The sequence below is a fragment of the Oncorhynchus kisutch genome, linkage group LG25, assembly GCF_002021735.2.
Source record: "Oncorhynchus kisutch isolate 150728-3 linkage group LG25, Okis_V2, whole genome shotgun sequence".
In the NCBI taxonomy this organism is placed as follows: Eukaryota; Metazoa; Chordata; class Actinopteri; order Salmoniformes; family Salmonidae; genus Oncorhynchus; species Oncorhynchus kisutch.
In genome coordinates, this window is record NC_034198.2 from 22,592,173 (window position 1) to 22,613,444 (window position 21,272).

General features: G+C 44.9%; 2 protein-coding genes across 7 annotated transcripts in view; one reads left to right on the forward strand and one right to left on the reverse strand.

The window, feature by feature from the left end:
• LOC109869915 (putative sodium-coupled neutral amino acid transporter 10) overlaps positions 1–17,882 on the forward strand; it is a 32,698-nt gene extending 14,816 nt beyond the window's left edge. For 3 of the 6 annotated variants that reach the window (XM_031804498.1, XM_031804499.1, XM_031804500.1), the window contains 11 exons: positions 1,169–1,271; positions 1,439–1,621; positions 1,742–1,853; positions 2,876–2,982; positions 3,232–3,391; positions 7,372–7,575; positions 7,793–8,173; positions 8,281–8,391; positions 10,357–10,377; positions 13,768–13,905; positions 14,068–17,882. In XM_031804498.1, the coding sequence (XP_031660358.1) occupies positions 1,169–1,271; positions 1,439–1,621; positions 1,742–1,853; positions 2,876–2,982; positions 3,232–3,391; positions 7,372–7,575; positions 7,793–8,173; positions 8,281–8,391; positions 10,357–10,377; positions 13,768–13,905; positions 14,068–15,182 (2,635 nt within the window). In that variant the 3' untranslated portion in view covers positions 15,183–17,882. The remainder of the gene's footprint in view (positions 1–1,168; positions 1,272–1,438; positions 1,622–1,741; positions 1,854–2,875; positions 2,983–3,231; positions 3,392–7,371; positions 7,576–7,792; positions 8,174–8,280; positions 8,392–10,356; positions 10,378–13,767; positions 13,906–14,067) is intronic. The other 3 variants (XM_031804501.1, XM_031804502.1, XM_031804503.1) reach the window with 3 other exon arrangements.
• On the reverse strand, positions 16,480–18,835 carry ndufaf8 (NADH:ubiquinone oxidoreductase complex assembly factor 8). Its single transcript, XM_020460223.2, has 3 exons — positions 18,525–18,835; positions 17,408–17,518; positions 16,480–17,309 (listed from the first exon to the last, which is right to left on the reverse strand). Exons 1-3 carry the CDS (start codon positions 18,603–18,605, stop codon positions 17,289–17,291), a joined length of 213 nt encoding a protein of 70 aa, XP_020315812.1. The 5' UTR covers positions 18,606–18,835; the 3' UTR covers positions 16,480–17,288.
• Between the last annotated feature and the right edge of the window lie 2,437 nt (positions 18,836–21,272).

Here is a 21,272-nt window from a genome sequence, read left to right on the forward strand (position 1 = left end):
GATAAGCAATATGAAGACCATGTCTGTCCCTCTACCCACACATGCTGGAGTGTTAGTTTCAGTTTGACGTCAAGAAGTATTTCAAATAAATAGCTATAGTACGCTGTTTTACAGACCATATAAACCGAATAAGAAAACATACATTGGACTATTTTACAGATGGTTGTAAACTATAAATAGAATGAAAAAACATTGGAATGAGGTATATTGAGAGAATGTACAGTACTCTACAGGTTTGAGGTCTCGTTCCAGTAAGCTGTTTTATTTGAGCTCAGCTATAAGTTGGGAATAGCTTCTGAGTTTAAACAGGTGTCAAGGAAAAGCACTGTGGGACAGTGCTGTACACCCATAAAAACCAGAAAGAGGGAGAGAATGCGGTAGAGAGACATGGTAACTGTATGCTCTCTCTTTCTCTCTCTTTCCCCCACACACACACACACACAAAAGTGAGTGCAAAAAAGACGGCCAAGAAAGGTTATAATGCTCTAACCCTCGTCGAACACTAGCTGTTATATAGAAGGCCTGTACATTCCCCTGTTAATGTGCTGCTGGCCTGTTCTTTTACAGCGCTGCTTGATGACAGACAGCCCGTTTCTCAGAGATAATAACCAGTACTTTACTGCACCCCTCCCTGACTGACAGACAGCCTCACCCACTCTCATTCTCACACACACACACACACACACTTGTGCATGGCATCGCACGAACACGCACATGCACACACGGTGTCGCACACACACTGTGCGGAAACCACAACTGCCTTTTTGTGAAATGAGCTGTTTTTCTCTCCCTGTGTGTTAATCTAATAGGATACCAATGCTGATTCTCGCTGTTCAATCTCACCATCTATAATGAGTAGAGCTCTAAACCGTCAGATAAACCTTTTTACCCTCTCATGACCAATTTGCCTCGACCAATATCTTATTCTTTGATTCAAATATACTAATTTGATTTTGATTTGATTATGATCTTTAAAAAACCCAAAACAATGAATTATCCCCAGTTGATGTTGACGGCTGTTGTCTTTAGAGAGAGGAGACCAGACTACAAAGTTTGTACTAAAACTTTAGCTTTTTTTAGTAGAGCACAAAGTTTGCCCTGAAATTTGACCTGTCTAGTCCTGTCTGATGTGGCAGCTGTAGTTTGTGTGCTGGTTGTTTGTTTACAGGCAGGTGTTGCCTACCTACGACAGTCTGGACGAGCCCTCCATCAAACGCATGAGCACCATCTTCACCACCTCCCTCAATGTCGTCACCACCTTCTACATCACGGTTAGTGGTGCACGCTGATGTCACTTCCCGTCTCGATGTCTTCACCGCATAGTACATCATTCTATACGATGGTTTTGGTGTGTGTGTGTGTGCGTGGCTTTTGAATTTATCACAGATTTTTTCCCCTCTTCCCTCCTTCCTTCCTCTTCCTCCTCTCCTCTCTCTAGGTGGGCTTCTTTGGTTACGTCAGTTTCACGGACGACATAGCCGGTAACGTTCTGATGAACTTCCCTTCTAACCTGGTGACAGAGATGATCCGGGTGGGCTTCATGATGTCAGTGGCTGTGGGCTTCCCCATGATGATACTGCCCTGTAGACAGGCCATCAACACCATGCTGTTCGAACAACAGGTGAATCTATACACAAATTAAGGTTAACACACACAGTAAACAGTGATAAGAAATGATCATTCCCTAACCAGAAGAGCTTTACTGTAGAATACTGTTATAATGAGTCTTTTTGTCCCCCAGCAGAAGGACGGGACGTTTGCTGCAGGGGGGTACATGCCTCCACTTCGTTTTAAGATGATCACCCTTGCCATCGTCTTCGGAACCATGCTGGGAGGCATCCTCATCCCCAATGGTGTGTGTTTGTATGTGCGTGTGGTGCAGGCGGGCATTCACGTGTGTGTGTGTGTGCGCGACTGTTCGTGTGTTCTTATGTTTGTATGTCCGCAGGCCTTTATGATGCATGTGTTGTTTTATGTGTGTGTTGTAACTCACGCTTTTTACGACGTGTGTGAATATGAGTTTATGACTCAGTGACCGTCACACTCTTAACACACTCCTTAAATCACACCTCTACTTTTATCTCCTCTGGACGAACAGACAGGAAGATAGCGCTATTATTCTCCCTTCCTCACACAGCCACACACACACACCCTCTGGCTCATAGACCCCCACAGCACACATTTGTTCTTTAGTGGTCTCCGTTAGTTGTCTGTGTGCTGTAATAATGATCTAGATGTGAAGGTTGGGGTGAGTTTGAATGTTTTATTCATCTTGTTTGGTAAGGCTATTTGTTAGGGCTGTGCTTGGGTAGGGGGACACACACACACTGCTGTGTTTGGCTGGGGTGTGTGTATCTAATCAGGCTAATAGAGAGGAAGGGGGAGGAGGGACTCCAGGGGGAACAGACACTAAATCTGAGGGACACAATATAGCCTGGGTTCCCAGGATGAGAGATGGGGCCTGGGCCCAGCGCCCAGACAGACCTGCCCAGGGGAGGGAGGGAGGGGTTGGGTCGGAAGGAGGATGGCATTGGTACTGGCTTGAAACACAGGTTCTGGAAGTGAAGCTTGTACTAGATTAGATCAGGGGGGGGTGTATGTTTGTGCTTCATTTGGGACAGGGCCATGGGCAAGATGGGTTGAAAGATGGTGTGGAGATACTGACTTCTGATTGAACAGGAAGGCTAAGCCCTGTCCCTGTACTGTATGTATGGTGTGGAGGTGAAGGAAGAGGTGGAGAGAAAGATGAGAGCGGATGAGGACTGTTAGCCTGGCAGACGCACAGACCCACGTGGTACACTGTCAGCTAGAGTATGTCGCTTTAGCCAACCAAGGGATTGTGTGCAACTGTTTCTCTATGCTCTTATGTCTGTAGTGGAGACCATCCTGGGACTGACTGGAGCCACCATGGGCTCCCTCATCTGCTTCATCTGCCCCGCACTCATCTACAGAAAGATCCAGAAGAATGGACTCACTGCACAGGTACCACACACACTATCCCCACTAACCCCATCACTGACCAACATCCCTCTCTCGCTCTCTCTCTTTCTCTCTCTCTCTCTCTGGTGGTCTTCTGTAGCTCAGTTGATAGACCATGGCGCTTGCAACAACAGGATAGTGTGTTTGATTCCTGGGACCACCCATATGTAAAATGTGTACATACCTTTGGATAAGCGTCTGCTAAATGGTATATTTTATTATTATATAATCTTTCTCTCTCTCCCTCTATAGCTGGTGTTATGGGTGGGGTTAGGCATCCTGCTGGTCAGCACCCTTACCACGTTGTCAATCTCAGCCAGTGACTCCACCCCCAAGCAGGCCCCTCCTCCCCCTGCATCGGTCAAGAGTGCCATCTTTGGGGTCCTTCCTGATGTTCCTGATATACGGAACGGTACAGCCCATATATTACTATTATAGCCACAGGCCATGTTCCATCGCCGAGTCAACTTTCCATTCTATTCTGTTCTTTGTTATTCTATTCTAATCAGTTCTAGATCTGCAATGTTCAAAACTCCAAAGTTCACATTTTGATGTCATTGTTGGAGAGAGAGGTGCAGAAAAGTGAGAGTATAGAGAACAAGAGCCAAAAGGTGAAAGCAATCTTAAAACAAAGAAATATGGAACCGCAGATAAATGGGGGAATATATTGGGTTGACTGACAGACAGCTAGACAGACTGACAGACGGGGGTAGAGGATAACCACTTGATAATATCGAAGAGAAGCAGCGTTTGACATTGATGGAGCCAGAATGATGCCCTTCAAACTCCAGTGGTTTCTCATCTTCCCCACTCTCTCCCCCTTTCCTTCTCACCTACTCCCTCTCCTCTTCCCCCTTTCCTGGGCAGCTGAAATGCCTGCTAGCTCTTTCCTGTAACAGTGGTATCAGATGGAGGTGGCATGGAGGGAGGGGTTGAGAGGTACAGACAGAGGAAATGAGGGGAGAGATGAGTGAGACAGGCTCGGGGCTTGAGGGGTTTTGATAAGAGGAGAAGAGGGGGATCGTAAAAATTAGAAAGAGCTCCACACATACGAGCGAGGACAGTTCACACAGCCCCATCCTCTGCCTTCCGTTTTCCTCTTTCTATCACTCTATCTCGCTCTCTCCCTCCCTCTGACTGATAGTCGCCCACTTCCTTCCACACCTGTTTCCTGTTTATTGCAGATTAGTGAGGCCAGTAGAACAGAAGCATGGGTCTCTCTCTCTGTACCCTCTCGTCATTTTCTCTTCATTCTCTCCTGATTCTCTCTTAGACTGTACTGTAGCAAGTATGTCAGCATTAGTGTTGCATCTCTTTATAGTTTAGATCTCTGCTGCCATCTAGTGGATCTCACACTCACACATATTGGTATATACAGTGTGTTCAGGAAAGTATTCAGACCCCTTGACTTTTTCCACATTGTGGTACGTTACAGCATTATTCTAAAATGGATTAAATAAAAATGTTCATCAATCTACACACAATACCCCATATTTACTAAGCGAAAACAGGTTTTTAGACATTATTGCAAATTGATTAAAAAGAATATACCTTATTTACATACAGTACCAGTCAAGTTTGGACACACCTACTCATTGATTTTTTTAAATTTTATTTTATTTTTTACTATTTTCTACATTTGTAGAATAATAGTGAAGACATCAAAACTATGACATAACACATATGTAGAAACCAAAAAAGTGTTGAAACAAATCCAAATATATTTTTGATTCTTCAAAGTAGCCACCCGTTGCCTTGATGACAGCTTTGCACACTCTTGGCATTCGCTCAACCAGCTTCATGAGAAATGCTTTTCCAACAGTCTTGAAGGAGTTCCCACACAAATTCAATTGATTGGTCATGATTTGGAAAGTCCCACAGTTGACAGTGCATGTTAGAGCAAAAACCAAGCCATGAGGTTGAAGGAATTGTCCGTAGAGCTCCGTGACAGGAGTGTGTCGAGGCACAGATCTGGGGAAGGGTACCAAAAAAACATCTGTAGCATTGAAGGTCCCCAAGAACACAGTGGCCTCCATCATTCTTAAATGGAAGAAGTTTGGAACCACCAAGAATCTTCCTAGAACTATCTTCCTAGAGCTGGCCACCCGACAATACTGAGCAATTGGGTGAGAAGGGCCTTGGTCAGGGAGGTGACCAAGAATCCGATGGTCATTCTGACAGGGCTCCAGAGTTCCTCTGTGGAGATAGAAAAACCTTCCAGAAGGAATACCATCTCTGCAGCACTCCACTAATCAGCCCTTTATGGTAGAGTGGCCAGACTGTAGCCACTCCTCAGTAAAAGGTACATGACAGCCCACCAAAAAGCACCGAAGGACTCTTAGACCATGAGAAACAAGATTCTCTGGTCAGATGAAACCAAGATTGAACTCTTTGGCCTGAATGCCAAGTGTCACATCTGGAGGAAACCTGGCACCATCCCTACGGTGAAGCATGGTTGTGGCAGCATCATGCTGTGGGGATGTTTTTCAACAGCAGGGTTAGGAGACTAGTAAGGGAAAGTTGAACCGAGCACAGTACAGAGAGATCCTTGATGAAAATCTGCTCCAGAGTGCTCAGGGACCTCAGAATGGAGCGAATGTTAACCTTCCAACAGGACAACGACCCTCCCCACACAGCCAAAACAATGCAGGCGTGGCTTCGGGACAAGTCTCTGAATGTCCTTGAGTGGCCCAGCCAGAGCCCGAACTTGAACCCGATCTAACATCTCTGGAGAGACCTGGAAATAGCTGTGCATCGACTTTCCCCATCCAACCTGACAGAGGTTCTGACATATTCAATCAATCCTTATCCCAGTCTGCTGTTCCCACATGCTTCAAGAGGGCCACCATTGTTCCTGTTCCCAAGAAAGCTATGGTAACTGAGCTAAACGACTACCGCCCCCCCCGTAGCACTCACTTCTGTCATCATGAAGTGCTTTGAGAGACTAGTCAAGGACCATATCACCTCCACCCTAGACCCACTCCAATTTGCTTACCGCCCCAATAGGTCCACAGACGACGCAATCGCAACTACACTGCACAAACACATCTGGACAAGAGGAATAACTATGTGAGAATGCTGTTCATCGACTACAGCTCAGCATTTAACACCATAGTACCCTCAACTCGTCATCAAGCTCGAGACCCTGGGTCTTGACCCCACCCTGTGCAACTGGGTACTGGATGGGCCGCCCCGCCCCTAGGTGGTGAGGGCAGGTAACAACATCCCCCCCCCCCGCTGATCCTCAACACTGGGGCCCCACAAGGGTGCGTTCTGAGCCCTCTCCTGTACTCCCTGTTCACCCACGACTGCGTGGCCATGCACGCCTCCAACTCAATCATCAAGTTTGCAGACGACACTACAGTGGTAGGCTTGATTACCAACAACGACGAGACGGGCTACAGGGAGGAGGGGAGGGCCCTCGGAGTGTGGTGTCAGGAAAACAACCTCACACTCAACAAAACAAAACAAAGGAGATGATCGTGGACTTAAGGAAACAGCAGAGGGAGCAACCCCCTATCCACATCGACGGGACAGTAGTGGAGAGGATAAAACGTTTTAACTACCTGTTCACCCCGCTATCATCCAGAAGGCGAGGTCAGTACAGGTGCATCAAAGCAGGGACCGAGAGACTGAAAAACAGCTTCAATCTCAAGGCCATCAGACTGTTAAACAGACACCACTAACATTGAGTGGCTGCTGCCATACATGTAAAAAATGTATCACTAGCCACTTTAAACAATGCCACTTAATATAATGTTTACATACCCTACATTACTCATCTCATATGTATATGTATATACTGTACTCTATACCACCTACTGCATCTTGCCATCTTTATGTAATACATGTATCACTAGCCACTTTAAACTATGCCACTTATTATAATCTCATATGTATATACTGTACTCAATACCATCTACTGCATCTTGCCTATGCCGTTCTGTACCATCACTCATTCATATATCTTTATGTACATATTTTTCATCCCTTTACACTTGTGTATAAGGTAGCTGTGGTGAAATTACTCGTTGGTTATTACTGCATTGTCGGAACTAGAAGCACAAGCATTTCGCTACACTCGCATTAACATTGCTAACCATGTGTATGTGACAAATACAATTTGATTTGATCTGCAGAGAAGAATGGGAGAAACTCCCCAAATACAGGTGTCCCAAACTTGTAGCATCATACCCAAGAAGACTTGAGGCTGTAAAAGCTGCCAAAGGTGTTTTTGCTTTGTCTTTTATGGGATATTGTGTGTAGATTGAGGAGAAAAAACGATTTTATCCATTTTAGAATAAAATGTATAAAATAACGTATCAAAATGTGGAAAAAGTCAAGGGGTCTGAATACTTTCCGAATGCACTGCATTATTTCTCTCCCTCCCAGCAGTAGAGAAGCCAGTGGCAGTGAAACAGCCTGAGGTGAAGCCTGTGTTGGTGGAGAGGCCTAATGCCCCAGCTGCAGTAGAGCCAGACCGTCCAGTGGAGAGACAGCAGGAACAGGCTGAGGCCCCCCAGATCAAAGGACCTGAACAAGCAGTAGCAGACATTAAAAAGAAGGAGGAGGTACAGCTGGACCGCCCCGACGCAGGTATGGAACTAGGGAGAACCTTTCAGAACTAGGGAGAGAGTTTCAGAACCTAGGAGAACCTGTTAGAACCAAGCAAAATCCACTAGACTGCAACATACAAGAGAACCAATAATCTATAAGTGCTAGGTTTAAAAAAAAAGTCAGGAATACTATTTACAGCAACACCTGAAAACCCATGTGTTATACCTGTGTGTGTGTCCCTCCTCCCTCCCTTCAGGTGTGGCGGTACCTGATGGGGAGGCCCATCGGCACGAGCCGCCCATCCCTCACGATGAGGTCCAGATAGAGAAGAGGAAGAACGACGCCGAGCTGGAGGAGGAGAAGAACCAACCTGCAGCTGGAGGAGAAGAGGGGCAGTCTGAGGGAGGAGAGAAGAAGGAAATGGTGGTGAAAAAGGAGGAAGTGGAAGAGGCCGAGGCTCAGTTCAATGAGGTGCTGGAGAAGCCTGACCCGGGGGTGGGGAAGAAACAAGAAGTCCTGCCCCTAAAGGAAGTGGAGAAACTTGGCCCAGTGAAAGAGGTGCTTGCTGTGAAGGATATGGTGGCTGAGCAGGCGCTGGTTGAGGATTCGGCCAAAGCCCCAGATGCTGCTGGGAAACGTGCGTATGACTGTTCTTTATCCAGAACATTCAATCAACTCAGATGCTCAGGGATTTGATTGGCAGTAGATGTTTGACGTCACCCGACCTTTGACACTGTGGTTTAGGTGAGCCGGCGGCCCCAGTTCCTGTAGCAGTGGTTCCTGGGGCAGCGGAGGTGGCTGCTGCTCCAGAAGCAAAGGAAGAGAGGGAGGGAGGAGCAGAGGACAAAATGGATGGTAAGTGGAAGAGTAAGAAGGAGTAAAGAATTGAAGTACAGACCAAGGACCAGGGTTAGCAGCTCATAGACTGGCAGAATGGATGGATTTTTAAAAATAAATTCTTGTTATAGTGAATATACAGTGAAGTCGGAAGTTTACATACACCTTAACCAAATACATTTAAACTCAGTTTTTCACAATTCCTGACATTTAATCCTAAAAATGCCCTGTTTTAGGTCAGTTAGAATCACCACTTTGTTTTAAGAATGTGAAATAATAGTAGAGAGATTTATTTCAGCTTTTATTTCTTTCATCATATTTCCAGTGGGTCAGAGGTTTACATACACCCAATTAGTATTTGGTAGAATTGCCTTTAAATTGTTTAACTTGGGACAAACATTTCGGGTAAGCTTCCACAAGCCTCCCACATTAGGTTGGGTGAATTTTGGCCCATTCCTCCTGACAGAGCTGGTGTAACTGAGTCAGGTTTGTAGGCCTCCACAAATTATCTATGGGATTGAGGTCAGGGCTTTCTGATGGCCCCTTCAATACCTTGACTTTGTTGTCCTTAAGCCATTTTGCCACAACATTGGAGTATGCTTGGGGTCATTGTCCATTTGGAAGACCCATTTGCGACCAAGCTTTAACTTCCTGACTGATGTCTTCATATGTTGCTTCAATATATCCACATAATTTTCCTTGCTCATGATGCCATCTATTTTGTGAAGTGCACCAGTCCCTCCTGCAGCAAAGCACCCCCATAACACGATGCTGCCACGGTTGGGATGGTGTTCTTTGGCTTGCAAGCCTCCCCCTTTTTCCTCCAAACATAACGATGGTCATTATGGCCAAACAGTTCTATTTTTGTTTCATCAGACCAGAGGACATTTCTCCAAAAAGTACAATCTTTGTCCCCAGGTGCAGTTTCAAACCGTAGTCTGGATATTTTTATGCCGATTTTGGAGCAGTGGCTTCTTCCTTGCTGAGCGGCCTTTCAGGTTATGTCGATATAGAACTAATTTTACTGTGGATATAGATACTTTTGTACCTGTTTCCTCCAGCATCTTCACAAGGTCCTTTGCTGCTGTTCTGGGATTGATTCGCACTTTTCGCACCAAAGTATGTTCATCAGAACACGTCTCCTTCCTGAGCGGTATGACGGCTGCGTGGTCCCATGGTGTTTATACTTGCGTACTATTGTTTGTACAGATGAACGTGGTACCTTCGGGCATTTGGAAATCGCTCCCAAGGATGAACCAGACTTGTGGAGGTCTACAATTTTTTTTTTTTTAGGTCTTGGCTGATTTCTTTTGATTTTCCCATGATGTCAAGCAAAGAGGCCCTGAGTTTGAAGGTAGGCCTTGAAATACATCCACAGGTACACCTCCAATTGACTCAAATTATGTCAATTAGCCTATCAGAATCTTCTAAAGCCATGACATCATTTTCTGGAATTTTCCAAGCTGTTTGAAGGCACAGCCAACTTAGTGTATGTAAACTTCTGACCCACTGGAATAGTGATACAGTGAAATAATCTGTTGGAAAAATTACTCCTGTCATGCACAAAGTAAATGTCTTAACCGACTTGCCAAAACTATAGTTTGTTAACAAGAAGTTTGTGGAGTGGTTGAAAAACGAGTTGTAATGACTCCAACCTAAGTGTATGTAAACCTCCCACTTCAGTTGTACCATTCCATGCTATGTCTGTATTCTTTCTCTCTCTGACTTGTACCGCCTCTTTGTCTGACTCCTTCTCTCTCTATCTCTGTCTATCTCTCTATTCTCGCTTTCCATCTCAAGTGTTTGGCAATAAGCTTTTGCCTGGTTGTTTTTGAAGTGGGATTCTCTCGTTACTTTCTCGCTCTTTGGCTTGATTCACTCAGGACACTCCGCAGCACATTTTTGGTTTCTCTCTGCTGACTCACTCTTTCTTTTCTCTCTTTCTCGCTCCTTTTCTTTTCCTCTGCCGGGCTCCTGTCACAGTGATAAAAAAGATGGTTGCAGGTATGAACTCCTCTCTCTCCTACTGTATTCACATCTAGTCATTCAATCAACTAATGAAGTCTGGAGATGAGAGCGTAGTACCCAGTTTAGTAATATTTTCTAGTTCTGCCCCCCAACCCACATAGCCATAATCACCAAGTCCTAACCCACCTCACGCCCTCTCACACAGTACCCCCCCCACCTTGCCTAAACTGCTCACATCTTGTTTGTAGCAACCATACCCTACATTAGTTTGACTGAGTTATCCCTCCTCCACCCATAAACACATCCCTATGCTGTTTGTTTGGATAAATCGAATGCTCCTTCTCCCTCCGTAGTAGTTACCAATACTGCTCAATATACAGTGCATTCGCAAAGTATTCAGACCCATTGACTTTTTGCACATTTTTTGTGCAAAAATGTATTATAAAATGTATTCAATTGTTTTTTTTTCTTCATTTATCTACACACAGTACCCCATAATAAGAAAGCAAAAACAGGTTTGTCAAAGTTTTTGCCAAATCATTTTTAAAAAACGGATCACATTTACATAAGTATTCAGACCCTTTACTCTGTACTTTGTTGACGCACCTTTGGCAGCGATTACAATCTTGAGTCTTCTTGGGTATGACGCTACAAGCTTGGCATACCTGTATTTGGGGAGATCCTCCCATTCTTCTCTGCAGATCCTCTCAAGCTCTGTCAGGTTGGATGGGGAGCGTTGCTGCACATCTATTTCTATCTATTTCCTGGGCTCAGAGACTTGTCCCGAAGCCACTCCTGCGTTGTCTTGGCTGTGTGCTTAGGGTTGTTGTCCTGTTAGAAGGTGAACCTTCGCCCCAGTCTGAGGTGCTGAGCGCTCTGGAGCAGGTTTTCATCAAGGATCTCTCTGTACTTTTCTCATTTCATCTTTCCCTCGATCCTGACTAGTCTCCCAGTCCCTGCTGTTGAAAAACATCCCCACAGCATGATGCTGCTACCACCATGTTTCACTGTAGGGATGGTGCCAGGTTTCCTCCAGATGTGACGCTTAGCATTCAGGCCAAAGAGTTCCATCTTGGTTTCATCAGACCAGAGAATCTTGTTCCTCATGGTCTGAGTCTTTAGGTGCCTTTTGTCAAACTTCAAGTGGACTGTAATGTGCCTTTTCCTGAGTGGCTTCCGTCTGGCCACTCTACCATAAAGGCCTGATTGGTGGAGTACTGCAGAGATGGTTGTCCTTCTGGAAGGTTCTCCCATCTCCACAGAGAAACTCTAGAGCTGTGTCAGTGACCATCGGGTTCTTGGTCACCTCCCTGACCAAGGCCCCCCGATTGCTCATTTTGGCTGGGCGGCCAGCTCTAGGAAGAATTTTGGTGGTTCCAAACTTCCTCCGTTTTTAAGAATGATGGAGGCCATTGTGTTCTTGGGGACCTTCAATGCTGCAGACATTTTTTCGTCGCCTTCCCCAGATGTGTGCCTCGATACAATCCGGTCACGGAGCTCTACGGACAATTCCCTCAACATATTATTGGCTTGGTTTTTGCTCTGACATGCACTGTCAACTGGGACTTTCCAAATCATGTCCAATCAATTGAATTTATCACAGGTTGACTCCAATCAAATTGTAGAAACATCTCAAGGATGATCAATGGAAACCGGATGCATCTGAGCTCAGTTTCGAGTCTCATAGCGAAGGGTCTGAATAGTTTATTTTTAATACATTTGAAAAAAATGTTTATTAAAGATATTCACTTTGTCATTATGGGGTATTGTATGTAGATTGATTTATGTTTTTATTTCACCTTTATTTAACCAGGTAGGCAAGTTGAGAACAAGTTCTCATTTACAATTGCGACCTGGCCAAGATAAAGCAGTTTGACACATACAACGACACAGAGTTACAAATGGAGTAAAACAAAAATACAGTCAATAATACAGTAGAAACAAGTCTATATACGATGTGAGCAAATGAGGTGAGATAAGGGAGGTAAAGGCAAAAAAAAAGGCAAAGTAAATACAATATAGCAAGTAAAACACTGGAATGGTAGATTTGCAGTGGAAGAATGTGCAAAGTAGAAATAAAAATAATGGAGTGCAAAGGAGCAAAATAAATACAGTAGGGAAAGAGGTAGTTGTTTGGGCTAAATTATAGATGAGCTATGTACAGGTGCAGTAATCTGTGAGCTGCTCTGACAGCTGGTGCTTAAAGCTAGTGAGGGAGATAAGTGTTTCCAGTTTCAGAGATTTTTGTAGTTCGTTCCAGTCATTGGCAGCAGAGAACTGGAAGGAGAGGCGGCCAAAGAAAGAATTGGTTTTGGGGGTGACCAGAGAGATATACCTGCTGGAGCGCGTGCTACAGGTGGGTGATGCTATGGTGACCAGCGAGCTGAGATAAGGGGGGACTTTACCTAGCAGGGTCTTGTAGATGACATGGAGCCTGTGGGTTTGGCGACGAGTATGAAGCGAGGGCCAGCCAACGAGAGTGTACAGGTCGCAATGGTGGGTAGTATATGGGGCTTTGGTGACAAAACAGATGGCACTGTGATAGACTGCATCCAATTTGTTGAGTAGGGTATTGGAAGCTATTTCGTAAATTACATCGCCGAAGTCGAGGATTGGTAGGATGGTCAGTTTTACAAGGGTATGTTTGGCAGCATGAGTGAATGATGCTTTGTTGCGAAATAGGAAGCCAATTCTAGATTTAACTTTAGATTGGAGATGTTTGATGTGAGTCTGGAAGGAGAGTTTACAGTCTAACCAGACACCTAAGTATTTGTAGTTGTCCACGTATTCTAAGTCAGAGCCGTCCAGAGTAGTGATGTTGGAGAGGCGGGCAGGTGCAGGCAGCGATCGGTTGAAGAGCATGCATTTAGTTTTACTTGTATTTAAGAGCAATTGGAGGCCACGGAAGGAGAGTTTTATGGCATTGAAGCTCGCCTGGAGAGTTGTTAACAGTGTCCAAAGAAGGGCCAGAAGTATACAGAATGGTGTCGTCTGCATAGAGGTGGATCAGAGACTCACCAGCAGCAAGAGCGACATCATTGATGTATACAGAGAAGAGAGTCGGTCCAAGAATTGAACACCCCCATAGAGACTGCCAGAGGCCCGGACAACAGGCCCTCCGATTTGACACAGTGAACTCTGAGAAGTAGTTGGTGAACCAGGCGAGGCAATAATTTGAGAAACCAAGGCTGTCGAGTCTGCCCGATGAGGATGATTGATGATTTAATACATTTTATAATATGGCTGTAACATCACAAAATTTGGAAAATGGAAGTTGTCTGAATACTTTCTGAATGCACTGTATGATTTATGAACTTCACCCCATCGCTGTGCCATTTCATTTGGTACATTCCAACCCCTCTCACTTGTAATTGACTCCCCCTGTGTGTGTTTTGGTATGTTCTAACCCTGTCTCCCCCCATGTAGAGGGTCAGTTGGACCATGCCGTTCTGCTGCAGGTTATAAAGGAGCAGCAGGAGCAGCAGAAGAGACTGTTGGACCAGCAGGAGAAACTACTGGCTGTCATACAGGAACAACACCAGGAGATGCACCCCAAAAAGACAGGTGTGTACACACACGTACACACACATACTCAGAGCATGTACGAGAGTGCACACACTAAGTTTATATTCTGATGCATGTCTAAGTGCTGAGTATGAGTAATTGAAATGTTAGGTCAGTTAAAGGGAAAGTAAATAATGATCTTTGTATCTTGTGTTACATCAGATGGAGCTCCAGAGGCTGATGCAGAGAAGGGAGTACAGGAGGAGGGGGGAGCATCCAAGCCCAAAGACCCAGATCAAGATGGCCCTGCCCTGGCCTCCGATGCCAAGGAGCCCAAAGGAGCAGGAGCTCTACAGGCCGGAGGGGCCGAGCCTCACGTCCAGCCCCAGAATGAGGTCCTCCCTGTGGAGAAGAGTGCAGAAGAGCAGGTCGTCAAAGTGGTTCTCCCCGTGATCCCCAAGGAAGTAGTCCAGGAAGTTCCTAAACAGACAATTGTGGCAGGGGCAGCGTTGGAGGCCCCTAAGGAGAGGGAGCTGGGAGCTAGAGGGGTACCGCTGGGTCAGAAGGTGGCAGAGGGGGAGAAGCTAGAACCAGATCAGCCCAAACACAGAAAGGAGCAACCACCACCTGCTAAAGCTGAGGACCGGCCAGGGAAAGGATCGGTAGAGGCAGTAGTAGACAAGGACAAGGAGAGGATGGAGAAAGAGACACTGGAGGAGGAGAGGATCAATAGAGAGGTGCAGGTAAGAGTGGAGAAGGAACGGTTAGAAAGGGAGAGGAGAGGGAAACTGGTGAGAGAGCAGGAGATGGAAAAAGACCAAGTAAAGAAGGAGAGAGCGGAGAAAGAGAGGCTGGGAAAGGAGCGAGCAGAGAGGGAGAAGGTGGATAAGGAGAAAGCAGAGCAAGAGAGGATCCAGTGGGAGAAGGAAAAGACTGAGAGAGAGGTGATGGAGAGAGCGAAGAGGGGAGGAAGAGGGGAGGAACAGGCTCAGGCTGTAGCTGGGCCAGGACCTGTCGAACCAGGAGAACTAGGGGCTGTGAAGAAGAGTGGACGGGACCTGAAGGAGAGGGCAGCCGTCCAGTCAGACTCCAGGGATTTTGTGGAAGCCCAGCCCCAGGTGATCCACGAGAAGGAGAAGGCCAGGGACCAAGGAGACATGGACCTGAGGAGGAGAAGGAGAGCCCTGGGGGTAGGAGGTACTGGAGGAAAGTCCAGGGAGGGTGCGCTGGAGCCCTTCTTGGACATGGGGGGGTCAGATCTCCATGCAGCCTTGGGGGGAGCACTGGTACACACACGCCAGATTAAACAGACCTCTGAGCTTGAGAGAGACGAGTAACAGGGACTGGGTAACAGCATATGAATACGGTATAACATACACTCATGGATCGTTGGGTTGGACTGTGCGAATCCCTATATTTAAACAAACTCACTCTCACATAGTGGGTCAGACTGTGCACACACACACACACACACTGGGTCAGACTGCGCTAACCTTGTACACATGTTCATACTAATCGCAACGCATACACACACTCTTTCTCTCCCCCACACAGTCATGTACCGTGGATCTCACACTATTGCCTTACCACCTGCCTTCACAATACCTGACAAGTACAGGAGGAGTGTGTGTGTGAGATGCATTGATGTGATGGGGAACATTCTGGCTGCATTTAAACAGGCAACCCAATTCTGATCTTTTTCACAATTATTGGCAAAAGATCTGATCTGAATTGGGCTGCATCTTCATGTGACCTTAGTCTGTGGGCATCTATTACCAAATACTAGTGCTTTCTTTAGTTCTCCTTCCATGATTCCAGAAGATACAGGATAATAGTGATGATAAAGATATTGTAGCAATGATCACATATTATTCTATAATAATATGCTGTATAATGCTGCCATAGTTCTAGTCTTTATTAAAAATATATTTGTATGTAAATGTTAACTTATTTTTAGTTTTCTCTGGGGTGAGATTTGGACTAGAATGTATGTTAAGCGATGCAATACCACATCCAGAGTTTCCTTTTTAATCCTGTGTTTTGAGAGAGCAATGACTTGTATTTTAGTCATTTTAAATCCCTTGATACTTCTAAGTGATTTAGCGTTTTCATTTTGGCTCTGGACAGATTACGTGCTGGTGTTTTTGTTACTGTAGTGGTTTTGTCAAGCCCAATGTATGTTGGTTATCGTGTGCTGTAAATAGCGTCTATATGTTCTCTGAACTGGCGCTAAATGTCCTCGTGCTGGTTTTGACATATTTTTGGAAAGCGTTAAAATAACATTTAAATAGGGATCAATTGGTTAGCTTCAGTGCTTCTTCCAGATCATTTCACTCTTGATTTTGAAAACAGAATCATATTTTTGATGAATAAAAATAAGAGTGTAGTGCTGTAGAAATGTGTATCCTTGTCACACACATACAGGACAATTCCAATATGATTGTATTTTTTGTGAGTTCTGAATCCATAACTCTGATTCTACATTCCACGTTCTTGTGCCTTACATGTGCTACAGCAGTGTTTCTTCTGTGACTTAAAAGGAATATGGTTCTTTTGTTTTGTCGTATCCTGTGTGTGAGGGCTCCACTGCTTTGTGCCTGTATCCTAACTTGGGGTGAAATGAACGGGTCGAAGTGAATATCTTTATGCCTGTATTGAGATGTAAATGCATCATTTCCAGAACAGAAGTGCAATTAGTCGTCATCTCTCGCTCTCTATTCTTGTAGCATTTAAAACAGTGGCTTGGACTTCTACAATGGTGCCCAGTGCTGTGGCTACCATAAGGAACAGTGAATGAAATGGACTTCATAAAGGGAGGACATCAACAGTGGCTTCATAACTCCTCATGACTTCTTTTAGAATTAGAGTTATTTCATTCTGGGTTGATTCATATTTCTGAAAATGTCACAATATGAAATGTTGGTTGTCAATGTGTGTTGTGTACATTAACCAAAGAGAACCCCCATACACCAATTTGCATATTTCTACATGACAAATACACAGTCCTGCAAGTCTTCGGTGGTGGGTTACATGTTATTACATAGTCAAACGGTATGAGCTTGACGCACTATTGAAGACTAGTTGAAACACCATGCTAGCATTACCTCTGGGACCAACAACAGGTCAAACATTATGCTTGTGGGACTAGTCAAGATATCTTTCAGCACCTGCCATCGCATTACTGAAACAGTACTACATGATGTTCATGGAACAACGGGGACATTAGGTCCACTGCCTGGGGTGTAGTCATTAGTGCAGACTGCAAACAGATGCAAATGTTTTACAATGTAATTGAGCGTTTCTATTGAACAAATTCAGGTAGGTCCCTCCTCGTTTCCGTCCGTTTAGTTCCTAGTGAATACACCCCTGTTTATGTTGACGATAAAGCCTATGTCCAGCAGAATGCACTATATGTCCAGCAGAGATGTGTTGGGCAGAATGGTCTACTTCACTCCCTTCTTGGCCTGCAAGACAATAAGATGATCAAGTCAGTTGAATTTATACATCAAGGACAGACAAAATGTCATAGAAAATGATGGAACACCTGTAATATGCCACTCACTGCTGTAACAATGCAAGTCTTCAGAGCATCAAACTCTTTAACACACAGGTCCTTTCTCAGCTCCTGTCTGCCTGTGGTAGTAGCTGTCACACACTTCCCATAAGCTGCAGCCTGAGGACATGATATTCAAAAGTCAGTATTTAGATCAAACTTCTGTTGGAGGATGATTGCGGAAACACAATAGATATATTATTGTTTAAGGCAGTGTTTCCCCCTTCTTTTATTTCACGAGCTTCCTCCCCAAAAGCATCATCCAGGGCCACAAGCCAAATTCCTTGGTGGGCCGCCCCAGTTATACAATGGTAGGAGAAACACCGGGACAAGTTCTCACATTGGCAGAATGACAACTTAACTTGGCTTTATGCTTTTGGATATTGTATGGCAAACAGTAGCCATCTATACTGAACAAAAATATAAACATGTAAAGTGTTGGTCCCATGTTTTATGAGCTGAAATAAAAGATCACAGAAATGTTCCATAAGCACAAAAAGCTTACTTCAATTTTTGACAAATTTGTTTACGTCACGCTTAGTGAGCATTTTCCCTTTTCCAAGATAACCGGCATTATTACACAGGTGCACCTTGTGCTGGGGACAAAAAGTCAGCAGTTTTGTCACACAACACAATTCCACAGATGTCTCATGTTTTGAGGGAGCGTGCAATTGCCATGCTGACTACAGGAATGTCCACCAGAGCTGTTGCTAGAGAATGTGATGTTAATTTCTCTACTATAAGCCAACTCCAATGTCGTTTTAGAGAATTTGGCAGTATGTCAACCGGCCCCACAACCACATCCGGCTTCTTCAACTGCGGGATCGTTTGAGACCAGCGAACTGATGAAACTGAGGGGTATTTATGTCTCTAATAAAGTCCCTTTGTGGGGGAAAAAAGAATTCTGATTGGCTGGACCTGGCTCCCAGTGCGAGGGCCTATGCCCACCCGCCCACCCATGGTTGCACCCCTGCCCAGTCATGTGAAATCCATAGATTAGGGCCTAATTTATTTATTTAAATTGACTGCTCTCCTTATATGAACTGTAACTCAGTAAAATCGTAGAAATTGTTGCATATTGCGTTTATATATTTTTTCAGTATGAATTTGTTTGGTGGCTACGCACCTCACCAGAACACTGGGCAAACAGCTCTGGGAACCGTCTCATCCTCTCCCGACTGCGAGTCCACACATTTGTCCCCGACATGATCAGTTGTGTGAGCAGCAGCAGAGATGGACACCTGTTCAATACTCTTTGACAGTGGAAAAACAACGAATAACAATCTAATGCCTCAGCATTAGCTCTTGTACAATATTAGCGAAGTATCATAGAAATAAAAAGCATTCGTAGGAAAATATCCACTCAAATCATTGGCTCGCCCAGACCATGGACGGCACCATGTTGTTGACCCTGAATCAGGAAATGACACGCATGTAAATCTACAAACGTGATTTGTTAATTTCCACGTCCATCTTCTTCTGTGGGGTTTATCAGCGATTGGCAACCAACGTTATGGTGCATTACCGCCACCTACTGTACTGGAATGTGGGTCGGAGACCTGCTAGCCCCGTTAAAAAAAAACATATTTAATACTGTATCTAATGACGTTCTATACTATTTAAACAAATTTCCTGTATACCCTTCTCCCTCATACTGAATCTCAGCCTCTCTCTTCCCGCTCATACTGCCCACACTGTATCAGTACATGCTCCACTGTCTCTGGTTTCCTGGCAAGAATCACACTTTCCTGCTGGATGCTTTTCTATCACATTTATAGTTTTATTCAACTGGCTGCTACATGAGCTAAAGGAATGCAGACTCATCAATACTGCACATGAATAAGAGCAAATAACTTCTCTGTCTGCCTTGACTTCCTCCACCCACTGCAAGGCCAACAGTATGGCCATCAGCTCTGCTGTATATACAGCCAGATGATCTGTAATACGTTTCCTGACTGCCACCCCACATTCTTGCACTACAAATGCTGACCCAGTATGTCCTTGGAAGTCCTTGGTCCTTGGCTGCCAAACCATACACTATACTGCCATAGTCTATTACAGATTTGAACAATGCAACATACAGTACATGTTCCTCAATGAGGATCGGCCAGCCCCTCCACTCAATCACCGTCAGACAGCACATCACATCTAGCACCTTCTTACAGTTTCCCACCACTCTCTCAATGTGTTCTGCCCTGGTCAGCCTAGTGTCAAAGTACACTCCAAGGAACCTGAAGGCCCCCACCCTCTCCAAGTTTCTCCTATATAACCTCAAGCGTACCTCATCTACCACCTTCCTCCTGGTGAAGAACACTTTACTTTACTGCCTTTATTGTCCCCCCGTGGGGAAATGTTGTTGCAGCGTCATGTACACGTTTAAAGTGGCGTTTAAATAACAAAACAAATTGACAATACAACTTTCATAACAGTTACATAACAATAACAAGAGACTAGCCTCACTGGGTCGATAGGAACATCAGCCCGAGCTATTTAGGAGGGATTTCACACCTGGCACAAATGATTGTCTAGTTCTGTTTTTCCTGCCGAGGGGTGCCCTAAACCTGCGCCCAGAGGGGAGTAGTTCAAAGTCCAGGTACAGGGAGTGGCTTGGGTCTAAAATGATTTGAGCCTTGCGGAGGGTCCTGACCTTAAAGACCTCATGTTTGACTCCAAGTACCTTGCTTGCTGTGGTGACAATCCTTCTCAGTATATTTCTCTGGCTGACAGTGAAATTGCCAAACCAACAAACAATAAAAAAAAGTTAAAATACTCTAAATGAAAGATTTGTAAAACAGAGTCAGTATAGGACAATTAACATTAAAAGAGCTCAGCTTTTTGAGAAAGTACAGTCTCCGTTGACTCTTTTTGTGGATCAGGTCTGTACATTTACTCCACTGAAGCTTATTGTCCAAGAGGACACCCACATATTTGCATTCCTCTACAATCTCTATGTTCTGACCTCTGATAGACGTTGCAGAGGTAAGTGTTGTACGCTTCCTAAAGTCTACGCACATCTCTTTGGTCTTATTGGTATTGAGGACCAAGTGTGATTGGTCACACCACTCTACAAAGTCATTTAGGACCGGGCCATGATGTTCCTCGTTATCATGCAACAGGCTGATCAAGGCAGTGTCATCAGCGAATTTAACGAGGTGTCTGTCAGGATGGAAACTAGTACAACTATTAGTGTACAAGATGTGCAGGAGTGGGGACAAAACACATCCCTGAGGAGAGCCTGTGTGGGTGTTGCGTATGTCTGACACGTGGGGACCTATTTTGACCCGGCTGTGACCGTTGGCTCAGGAAGTCCAACAGCCACAAAACCAGCCCCCCATTGAAGGAGAAGTCTCGAATGAGTCTGTGCCAGAATGTAGGGCTGGATTGTGTTGAAGGCAGAAGAAAAGTCAACAAACAAAACCCTGACATGGGATTTGGCACCCTCTAGATGTCTGTAAACCATGTTGAGGAGAGTAAGAATGGCATCATCAACTCCTCTGCTGGGCTTCACAATTTTCTCAAGGCATTTCATTCCTAAGGATGTCAAGGCGAAGGGGGGTAGTCATTCAGCACAGATGGATTAGATGTGATTAGACACTGTCTGAGTTCTCTACAGAGAACCTGAATCCCCACATTAATGCCCATCGCTCTACCTCATCAATTGCTTCCTGCACCTTCCTGACTATGTATAGCACATTTCTTCCCCGCTTCTGTAAGGTGCCTTCATCTGCAAATGTTGAATTTTTTTATTTGATTTATTTCACCTTTATTTAACCAGGTAGGCAAGTTGAGAACAAGTTCTCGTTTACAATTGCGACCTGGCCAAGATAAAGCAAAGCACATACGACACATACAACGACACAGAGTTACAAATGGA

Excerpts from the sequence above, each read along its gene's own strand:
- ndufaf8 (XM_020460223.2), bottom strand. The coding sequence starts at position 18,605 with ATGTCGGGGACAAATGTGTGGACTCGCAGTCGGGAGAGGATGAGACGG. Across the intron at positions 17,519-18,524 it reads TTGCCCAGTGTTCTGGTGAG|GCTGCAGCTTATGGGAAGTG; the intron begins GTGCGTAGCCAC and ends TCATGTCCTCAG. Across the intron at positions 17,310-17,407 it reads AGACTTGCATTGTTACAGCA|GCCAAGAAGGGAGTGAAGTA; the intron begins GTGAGTGGCATA and ends ATTGTCTTGCAG.